General features: G+C 32.2%; 1 protein-coding gene across 1 annotated transcript; it reads right to left on the reverse strand.

Annotated features, from left to right (window-relative positions):
• Positions 1-10301: 10301 nt before the first annotated feature.
• LOC113391786 (chymotrypsin-like elastase family member 1) lies at positions 10302-11190 on the reverse strand. The gene has a single exon (XM_026627864.2). The coding sequence runs from the start codon at positions 11148-11150 to the stop codon at positions 10302-10304; it is 849 nt and encodes a 282-aa protein (XP_026483649.2). The 5' UTR covers positions 11151-11190.
• Between the last annotated feature and the right edge of the window lie 920 nt (positions 11191-12110).

The following is a 12110-nucleotide window of genomic DNA, read 5'->3' on the forward strand; positions in this document are numbered from 1 at the left end:
CAATACTGTATTGCTGTGTTCTGACTTAAAGGTGTTTGAATGAGACTAACATGATAAATTCAATAATAACTCTTACGGTTTCTTTAATAATATACGAGGAAATGAAACTAATGATGAAATTGACATAAAGATAGTTTGGCACCTCGGTAAGAACAGAAGGAAGTAGGAAAAAAGATCTTAGATTTACGTATTTCATGCGATTTGCTAATAACTCAGTTATACTGTGCGCTACTGAGAGTTTATGATTAATATATCTTTATTTATAATACACACTTAACTTCTTATTTCCACTTTAATTTTACTTCCAAACGTCGACGTTCGAAAACGCAATTCTTTCGCAAATCCGTAGTGAATATCATAGATTAATCAAGCTCTCGACCAATGAGATCGCGTCTATTTGCTGTCAAATGTTGTTTATTTGGGGTTTTTCCTGTTATGGTTGGAATAGTTGGTTATATTTTGTACAATGCCACTCTCTACTGTCAATAGTGATAACTTATATTAATCCGCGCCACATTTGTCGGTATTGCTATAATAAAAAAAAAAAAACAAATATGTTTGGATAAAACTTAGCTATAATTCCTTTTTTTATAATTGTAATTATTTTATTATAGCTCTTGAATACGTATCTAAATAAAATATTAAAATTATACGTAAAAAAGATCATTATTTTGTAATAATTATTTAATAAAAAAAAAAATTCAACATGGTTCACAACGGTTCAACACTTACTCAAAATCAAGATGTATAAAAGTGAACCAAAAATATAAGATGAACTGTCAAAATCTGCAATTATTATTATTTTAGTTGATATCTGCATTCACAGGTAAGGGAATGATCGCCGATCATAGTAAGATGAGCATCATCTGGGTCTATTTATTTATTTATAGGATAAGATAACCATAGACAAATCTCTAAACATAATAATAATAGTATTAACGTACCTTTACCTTATGGTAAAGGTACTTCTTTGTACAAATCCGTATGGGTAAGTACCATTCACTCATCAGTCATCCTACCGTCAACGGCAAAATCATTCCGGTTTGAAGTATTGTTGTGTTCCAAAAAAATTGCTAATAACATGAATGATAACATCAACGTCTTCTAATGAAGTTAACTAATTGAATTTAACTAATTAAATTCTATCCATCTAATTGAAGTTATTCTAATTGAAGTTAACTAATTAAATTCTATCCATCTAATTGAAGTTATTCTAATTGAAGTTAACTAATTAAATTCTATCCATCTAATTTAAAGGAAGATGTTTACCAACGTTAGTTTATGAATGTTTAGGTAAAATGTATATAGGTATGGATCGAACATCCCATATTTATATTCCTATCAATAATTCTATGGAGTGTTTTATCATCTATATAATCTTGTATCGAATAATATGCCTTCTTTACCAATGTATTTTTTACAAATGATTTGAATTTGTAAAGCGGCAAAGTTAAAAATATCAAAGCTCTATACAAAGCATAGAAGATGAAGAGCCGGTTTTAAATGTCTGTCTATCCCCTACCCAATCCCAAACAATGCAGATAACAGATAACGCGACAGACAGACGACCCCAACCGATAATTTATTACAGCCGTTAAAAATCGATTCTGTATCGATACTATTAAATTATAATCTACTAACTTTACATTCCCGCGTGACACGGGTACGATAATTGTAAACAATTTTTAGATTGAACAACAAATATAGGTTAAATGGAAAATTCATGTTTTTCGTTTAGGAAAGTTGAAATTTTAAACATATAACGTATAAATCTTCCTCTTGAATCTCTCTGTTCATTGATGAAAACCGGCAAAAAAAGCTACTACTAGTAGTTACTCTTTACCATTATATTAATTACATAACATAGTATGTCAGAAAAGTACATATACCTTGCCCATAAATGAACAGATAATCCAGGATTTTCTATCTTGAATATAATCATGTATTGAGCAGTATGCTTTATTTATTAATATTATTTTTGACATAAGACTTAAATTTTAATGGCCACGTAGAGTAGGTACGTTATCCCGTGATGATGTGATGTATTTTGTACTTTACGAAGTCAGAAACTATCTTTCCTTCTCGTGGAAGCACATTACCGTCTTTACCATAAGAGTATACGGGGCCCGTGCCCCTATCCTGAGGAGGCCCCGAAGAACTAACAATAGAAGAATGGAATAAGTAAGCAACATCTTTATCACTTCCCCCATATTCAAAAATAATAATAAGAAATAAATATTGGACTACATGACATACATTACTCTGATCCCAATGTAAGTAGCTGAAGCACTTGTGTTATGGTAAATCAGTAGCAACGATGATACCACAAACACCCATACCCAAGACAACATATAAAATTAATGAATTTTTTCTACATCGATTCGGCCGGGAATCGAACCCGGGAACTCAGAGTAGAGTACCCATTAAAACCGATGTACACACTACTCGACCACGGAGGTCGTTCATGTGTGCCCAAAGGCCCCAGCATAGCTTCAGACGGCTCTGTGTAAACATTACAATTGTGAAGAGTTCAATAGTTTACGAGTATCTTTCTTTCCGACGTTAGATAAAAACAGTTTAATGGACAAAGTCGAAGGTTCGTCCTAGAGACATGACTCCTATCGTGAAAGTATTCCTCTATCTATAAATATAACACGGACTCATACAGTTGTATGATTTATGAGTTGGGGAGCGATAACTCTAAGATTTGCTATAGTTCGGTATCTGTAGTGCGGAATCGAATACCATTAGTCTTTGAGATATTTTGGATAATATTGTTATGAGTTTTGAGGGTGATATATTTTTTATTAAATACGATTTGAAATTACTATGTAGTTCCTACCGTCTCCTCAGATAGTTCGCCGATATTTTTTATATTCTAATTATAAATTAATTAATACTCAATTTAAATAATTAACTTTAACAAAAAATATTATATCTGACTTCCTGCATAATTTCAAGAAAACAAACAAAAAATCTTCTTTTTCTATACGTGTTAAACGAGCAGGAGGCTCAGAAAGTGACTACCACCGCTCATGGACATCTGCAACACCGGGCGGCTTGCAGGTGCGTTGCCGGCCTTTCAGAAATGTGTAAGCTCTTTTCTTGAAGGTTCCCAAATCACATCGGTTCGGAAAAACCGTTTTTTGGTTTGTAATATTAACTGTAATGAAGATGTCCGCTTGACAGATTTCGGTCAGGACAAGAGGTATATATCTTCGATTTTTTGGAAGAAAAAAACCCAATATCAATTACTTTCTATTAGTCCGAATTGGGGCTCGAACTCTCAGGATATGCGGTCTCATAAGCTAATCGCTAGACCAACGAGGCTGCCAGTAATATGACCAACAGAATTGAGACACAGAATCCTCGTGAACTTAAGCTGATCACGTGATGTTGTAACACGTACTAACTTATACTCAAGTTGATTAGTTTAACGGAATTAGTCCCTAGAACGTAGGGACGTTATATAATATAACGGTAGACATTGTCGGTCTGTGTATATAACAATAGTCATAGAAGTATATATGCTGAAGCGGAGAATTACAATACATTGGAGAGCTTAAAATCTATAAAAACATACATATATAAGTACGAATATAATTATTTTATATACCGTGATAAAATATCTTGGAATGAAAACCTTAAATATGAACAACCTCTCTTTTTGGTATTTTGGAAAGAATGTTTTGTTTTCACACAAATATTTTTTTACTTTTACACAATTCAAGGGTTAAAAACACAGCTGTTGGCACTCTCGTCTCCATTCCACGCAGCTACGATTTTGTAGAGTATATATTTATATTTTTAGTTTTGTATTTACTTTCTTAAATAATTCTTACTTCCTATTATAATAAATTCTTACGTCATAAACGATAATATTTTAAGGTGAGAGTTTTATATTCGATTTAAAAAAATACTAAAGTAAAAAAATACTAAAGTACCTACCTCGTATAAGGCATAATACTCAATTCTAGTTTATATAAATGTTGTTAGTTGTTGTTATTGTTGATTTCTGTACAGGTTATTAATTCTTTCAAGATCTTGTATGAGACGACTTGAAAGAAGGAATTACATATATATTTTTTAATTTCACATAATCCTTTCAAAATTTCACATAATCTTTTCAAAAATTTGTCCAAAATAGAATCCTTAGACTTGTCTAAATGAGAGTTTAAATCTTTCTATTAATTTTATAATGTTTTCATTGATGGATATATTAATGAAATTTATTTTATTTATTAATACTTTGACCAAATTAATTAAAATATTAATTAATTATGTTATTTAACATTTATTTGGGTTTGGTTTAATAAACAAAACTTCTCAAGAACAAAGGAGGCTTTTGCTATCAAATTATTTTTATCTTTAGTGAATAATTCCTCCGCTCTATGATACCCTGGTATCGAGATGTTTGATCTCAACTTGACGGAGCAAACATTTGTATGTTTGCGTACGTATTAGTGCGGTGTTACATTTCAGCGTATTTCATTTAAGATAATACTTAACTATATTTGGTACACTTAACATGTGATCCTTGCATAAACGAAAGTAAAAAAAACACAAAGTTTCCGTCTCCAGAAAGTCAATTAATCCTTTTTTGGCAAATCGCTTCTCCAATAAAATACCGCAAATACCTTCTAATTAATAATTTAGAATTTTATATTAAAAAAGGCGAGTTGCTAGTTCATTAATCTACATACAGAATAAATAATACTTAAATAATATAAATTATATGTTCAAGATAAGCTGTGTATCCTATTGAGTGGTATTACACATATTATGTACAATTATGTAAACTGCATGTGTAACTATATAAATCTATACTAATATCATAAACGCGAAAGTAACTCTGTCTATCTGTTACGATTTCACGGGTAAACTACTGAACTGATTTTGATGAAATTTGCTATGAAGTTTAACACCACGGTAGGACATAGATTTTATACCTTCCTGTATACATAAAACCCACGATCCCCTCTTTAAACGCAAGTGAAACCATGGTCGAAAATTTAGTAAAAATATGTTTCTTTCAAATTCGATTTTCGATACATAACTTAACTTTCGAGTTTATTAATAAAATAAATGACTGTATTTGTGTGCTTGTTTTTAATTTTACTATCAATAATTTAGTATATATATGTATGTATATTTTATTTATCATTACAGCTCCACCCACCTCATATTCTATGAGCTATCACCTACACCGCTGGTCGCCTGGAAGAGATCAGAGGAAGAGTTGCGATGATGTCGCCATAATTGTACGTTTGGTTTATTTGGGCTGTATCCATGTTGATTATTTTGTCTTAGTTGTGTTCAATAAAATGTATAATACTGCATCTACGTCTACATTAGAAAAAGAACTTGAACATATTATCTGTGGTTAGTAGCGACATGTTTAATCCACTCGGCTCGACTTCAGTGGAACAAACAGACTGTTTACTGCCGACACTCTGTCATAAACAAGAACAGGGGGCCAGGGATTTGTTTCAATTCATTAAAGTGGAGCCATTTGGGGGAAGTTATGAATAATATTTTTATTGCTAGGGGAGGATCCTTGGCACTAATGTACCGCACTGCAGTATTCTATAAGAACTTCGCATCTCACTCGTGAAATGTTGACAGCCGACTTACAGTGATACGCCATTTTTATACGTGTAACTTTTTAATGTTCTATCTCGTATTACATTCTGATTCACGAACGTGTTCTGTGATGAGTGTCGTGTTGTTCTAACATAATATATTTCCTTGTCTATGATTAAATTATATATTTTTTAGAAATTTTAGTAACGTTATTTTTTTTTCATCATAAATAGCTCTGAGCAACAGATGAGTGATGCCTCTAATTTAAAGCCGCTCCGCATGACAGCATCACGGAACACATTTGCTCATAGCTTTAGGTCTGATTATATTGACACAAGAAAAAATATATTATTTTGTCCACGACAATGACACTCACAAAACATTAACAATTTAAATTTGTAATAAAATAAATATTTTAAAACAAAGTAATGTGTATATTTGTCTATTTCGATCGACTTGACATTTCATGGCGCTCATCGAGCAACAACATCCAGTATTTACATAAAAATTTACTTTCTGAATTTATATAAACGCCATGAGAAATACAACTTTGAAAGATTTAATCAAAAATATGAAGTGAACGAAGCAAATAAACACTAAGTTAGTTTTTTTAAGTCTATTCCAACCATTACAGGAAAAGAGCCAAATAAATAACATTTGACAGAAAATTAACGCGATATCATTGGTCGAGAGCTTGATTAATCTATGATTTTCACTAAGGATTTGCGAAAAAATTGCGTTTTGAACGTCGACAAAACTGTTATCGGAATTTTGAAAGTAAAATTAAACTGGAAATAAGTGCATCAACTCTTAATAGTGCAATATAACTGACTTATTAGTAAATCGCATGAAATACGTAAATCTAAGGTCTGTTTATCTTTTCTCCTACTTCTATTGGAATAGGCAATATATATCTTTCCTTTTCGTATTACTTTTGTAATTATTTTGATTAAAAGTATTTGACAAAATTACTTTATGATATTTTTAGTCTGTCCTGAGGTTTTAAAACGTTTCTCTAGGGTGAGATAGTAATTTGCATTCATAATAAAATCCCGCAACCGTTAAGTTTGCCAGCTCATAAAATTCAAAGTCATTAAAAATAATTATCACGTCAAGTTTATTATTTAGTTATATACTTTTAAATTGGAATAAAAATTTATAAATATTTAGACCAATATACATACATATATGTTCTACTGCTGGGCGATAATAATAACAGCATGTAAAGTTCCCACTGCTGGTCTTTCACCATGCTGCTCAAATGCGGGTTGGTGGCATGTGGCAGAATTTCGTTGAAGTAGATACATGCAGGTTTCCTCACGACGTTTTCCTTCACCGCCCAGCACGGGATGAATTATAGACACAAATTAAATACATGAAAATTCAGTGGTGCTTGAACCAGTAATCATCAATCATGTACGCATTACCACTGGGCCATCTCGGCACAAGGCAAAGACTACTTTGGAGTTTATTCTACGACGCTGAGATCTTCTATCATTTATATAATCCTGTACAGTACAATAAGCGTTATTCAAAATAAAAATACGTACATGTAACCGTAGCTTAATTTAAACTCTACCATCGTTTCGGAATGCGGTCTCCAGCGAGAAGAAATGTCAAGAAACTCGCATAGTTGCTCTTTTCAAATGAACGGATTTATGATACTGTAACAATGAAAATAGCATAAACTAAAAGCTAAAGTTGCCGGCGGTTAAAATATTATCGTAAGTTCAGTATAATCTGTCGCCCCGTCTATGGAGCGTGTCGATGGACAAATCACATTGAATATAGTAAGTCTTCCTGATTCAGAATTACATGGATGCTGTATCATATTTACTGGAAGAGACCAAGAATTTTTATCTGTTCTATCATTGTTTAACTTCTAATAAATTCTGATTTATTTATACACTAGCTAAATAAGCACACAAACCTTCAACCTATTTTTTTTTAATGTGATCAAAATATAACATAATTTCATAAAACATAACATAACGTCCGAGTTACTTTTCCATTTATAATATAAGTATTGATACATATTAATGTTTCTTTTTGATAGAATACCTCAAGGCAGTTACAGAGGAGAGCCTTTTCGGCGTTCTTTTATGAGTATATAATTCTGTCTCAGAATAAACTTATTTTATATAACGATACGTTACTTTTTTTACTTGTTTGAAAACACTTTTATAATTTCGAATGTCATCAAATCTATAAAAGAATACACGAGATTGGCAATACTTTTAATTTACAGTCGTTCAATGAATTTATAGTAAAACATACCTATATTTAATTAACAAAATAAAAATTATGTCAGTTAAAAATAACTATCACTGTAATAAAATCTGATTCCAAGGACGTTAAATCCTTTAAAATGAATAAAGGACCTTGAATTAAAGTGATGTCATTGGTCAATTTCTAAAATGATTTTTTAGTAAAAAATGGCGTTTTTAAATTATATGTACATAAAAGATAAATCTGGGGCTGTTTATGGATAGTCCTCTTGCTATCAGAATATATTATCGAATTTCTATTCCAGTAATCGTATCTGCGTTGTTACTAATATAACAAAGCGAGGGCACTTAGCAGATCAATTCGGCTGTCAATATTTGTGAGCATTTGTTCCGGGGAACCCTAATTCTTGGAGGGTTCCTTCATTAGCTTCGTTTATTTGCAATGTGTAATGTTGCGTGATATTTTAATATTTGTAACATTTTCGTTTGATATTTTTAACTTATCAATGTTAATTCCCAAACTGCGTTATATAATAAAATTGTTGAAAGACTTCTTGTTTATATTTAACATAACTTTTATATAATACTAGCTATCCGCCCGGGCTTTACATGGGTAGAAGGTATCTTCGTAAGCGTATGCAGAACCACTCAATCGAGATTTTATCACAATCGGATGAATGGCTTAGATTGGAACGCATTAATTTTGATTTGTAATATTTATATTTCAGGTCAAACATAATCTCTATGATATGTTTGTGAAGTAGAGTAGGGTACAGTGATGAGTCATTATTTTTTGTTAATGCAGAACAATAATAAATTAATTTAATGTAATTAACATACCCGTGTAATTGACTTTGTGTTATAATAATCGCGAAGTCAGAACAGCTAGGGAGTCAATTGTAGTTTTGCACAAAAACGTTTCTGAACAATCTAAAAAACAAAATCATTTATTATCCGCCTCCTCAAACTACGGTTTTTGCTCAAAGTTTTTTTTTTTTCAATCACGTATTTAATGAATCTTTATTAATGACAAATATGCGAATGTAAATCTATTACGATTTCACGTTTTACTTGAACCTGTTTTATTTGACTCCTCTACAGTCGATTGAATTTGTAAACGAACGCAACTATCACACAAAAACGACGTTAGATAGATCCCAACTAACTATGTTAAAAAATCACGAGCCGAACCGATATTTGAATATTAAATATATAAACTTATAATTATAATATATTAATTAAGATATGCAAGAAACAGTCAGATACTCAACCGGTCAACATAGAATTGCATAAATGTCGTCAAGGGCATAAAAAGTACATAGGGTACTAATACTATTGGCGGAAATTAGTTAATAGTACTTCTATTAATAATTACCATCTTATGAACTTACGTCATAACACCAAAAACTGATGCGACAGTCCCAATTTATATTACAAGCACTTCATTCATAAATAGTTAACCATATTCTTGCGATCATAAGCACATCAGCGCATCTTAGGAATTAAAGCCAAATAAACAACATTTGACATCGACTTGACGCGTCATTGGTCGAGAGCTTGAACAATCTATGATATTTATTATGGATTTGAGACAAATTGTGTTTTGAACGTCGACGAAACTGTTAATTTACTGTAACTTTGGAAGTAAAGTTAATGTGGATATAAGTAATTGAGTAGAATAGTCCTAAATGTCTGGAAATCCAGAAAAGCGCCATTTTTAAGATAATTTCTGCCAAACACAACAACTCCTGGAACTAGCTTTCGCCGGCGGTTTTTCCGAACCGATACGAATTGGGAACCTTAAAGAAAAGAGCGTAATAATTTCTTAAATATATATACATACAAATATATGCTCATGTCGATGAAAATTTTCGTAACACGTGATTTAAATTAATGAATTGCCAAAGGTATATGCGAAGAATATTCTTTTAGAAGAGAATAGACCATAAAAAAACTTATTTTCTTCCGTCGGTACTTTTGAAGTTTGAGTATAGTATATTCTTTTCCGAACCTGTAATTGTATTTTAGTTCAACCAATAAGTGTTAAATTATAATGACTAAAGAAATTTGAAACTGCCTACCTCGTTTGTTAGTGGCTAGATATAACACTGCGGGCCCTGAATAATCCCAGGTCAAAGCTATAAAAAAGTTCTCAGTGGCAACTCAGAGTATGAAAGTTGGATTTGTGTACATTCACGTGCCTCTAAAAGCAATTAAAACCGTTGGTCTTGTGCCTGAACTCTTTCCGATCGTGATTTACAGTCCTATCGGATCATGAGAGCGCACTGTTGTTTTTGCACACTTTTCTGACAAACATGACCCCCGTAGTTGGCCAGTCTCTCTTGAGTTGTCTATTGTGGCCATCAGCCTTGAGAACATCATAAAAAAAAAATATTTGAAAAAAAAATAAATTGCCACAACTTTATTTGTTTAGTAAGTATGTATATTATATTACATAAAAAATATAAAATCACAAAAACATACAAAAATCTACCCATACGAAGTCGTATGCGTCAATTTTAAGATCCAATTCGAATAGTAGGATACGTTCGTGAATATCGCGAACTTCACGTCGCAGTCCCTCGGCCTTCGCGCCAAAATTCCTACCAACTTGTCACCGTTGTACAACGGACCGAATTCGTGTATAAAACAGTCATCGTACTTCGTTAAATCAATACAAATCATACTCTCATTTATATCGACTCCAAAACTTTCGTGACAATCAATTGCGGGTGTTATTTTAACTTGTAATTTATCAAAATCATTAATAAGATAAACACGTCTGTCCATTGTCGAAACAGTTTTCCAGATACTAGCTTCGCATGTCATGACGGAGCTCTCGTCAAATAGCGAAGGCTTTATTGAAAATGGATAATCATCTACATTAAACTTTGCGACCGCTATATCATAGAACGGTGCCGTGTTGTTTATGTGATATTTTTCATGAATCCTCCAAAATAAAATTGGAAAAGATCGCGTAACATTTCGAGCGAAATCGTTCAATAATAACACGCGATGGGTTGCCCCTTTATGCCGACAGTGGCCGGAAGTGACGACCCATTTGACTAACACCACACTTGCGAAACAAGAAAACGTCCACGATCGTGAAGAATTCCGAGCAATCGCAGCGACGTATGGAAATCTCTCTGCGATTGGATAATTCTTTACTTCATTCAATGGGATTGCGATCGATTTCGCGACTTGGTACACTCCAGTTCCCGGCAAGTAATCCCTTTTTCTTTCCTCCACTGTGATATCTGTGGCGAATTTTACCATCACGCATACAGCCATTATGGCCACCACTATTATAACGGTTAAGAGAATACAAGCGGCTTTCATGATGGTGTTACTAAAGTATAATTTTGACCATTTGACAGGTCTATTTGTTTTTTATAGAAGAATTTTGATTGCTGTCTTTATTTTCCTTTCAATAAGCAAAGACCTTTTATTTTGCAGCCTACATATTCCTTTTTATTTAAATTGTATTTAATTCAAAATTTCGTACAAATAATATAGTGTTGCCAAGATAGAGCGCCAAATAGTTGTCCGGGAAAATTACGATTAACGATACTGTATAGTATAATTATAATACGTCGATAGTTTGTATCGAAGTGAATGCTGCCAAAACTATAAAAATTAAGTACAGGATACTTTTAGACAAAAATATATTTTTTAAGACTTTATTTAGCTGCCTATCCTGACCAAGTACGGTCAAAACAAGTTTTTAGGCTATACTAATTTTTAATCAAGAGACATTAACATTTTTTTTTTGTTTTTGCTTTTATCCCACGTAAAATTTATTTTATATTACACCATTATGTTTATTAAAATACTAATTTTATCCATGAAAATTCAAGATTTTTGATTTAAATATTAATTTAATTCGTTATTGTTCGTTAATTCGCGCTATTTCACACAAGATGGCGGTCCTTGTTCTATCGATCGGTGAACGGAAAATATTTACGAGCTATCAGACAGCCCCCATTAAGCGTAAACTTTGTTAATAAAAAACTTATTTACTATGGAAATAAAATGTTTTGGGTTGAATTAATTGAAATTGGATTATTTTACTATATAATCTGTACTTAATATTATAAATGCAAAAGTAACTCTGTCTGTCTGTTACGATTTGGATAAAATTTGGTACGAAGCAAGCTTGAACGCCAAGGAAGACTTAGGCTACTTTTACCATCCTTTGAGGGAGTGATTTTGGGAAAAAGGAGTTGTAGACAAATTATTGAAGCATTTTCGTCGCAAACTGAATTTGGGCTACATGAGCAAAGCCGCTGGTTCAGCAAA

This window comes from Vanessa tameamea, chromosome 28 (assembly GCF_037043105.1).
Source record: "Vanessa tameamea isolate UH-Manoa-2023 chromosome 28, ilVanTame1 primary haplotype, whole genome shotgun sequence".
In the NCBI taxonomy this organism is placed as follows: Eukaryota; Metazoa; Arthropoda; class Insecta; order Lepidoptera; family Nymphalidae; genus Vanessa; species Vanessa tameamea.

Coding starts and splice junctions, on each gene's coding strand:
- LOC113391786 (XM_026627864.2), bottom strand. CDS start 11,150: ATGAAAGCCGCTTGTATTCTCTTAACCGTTATAATAGTGGTGGCCATA.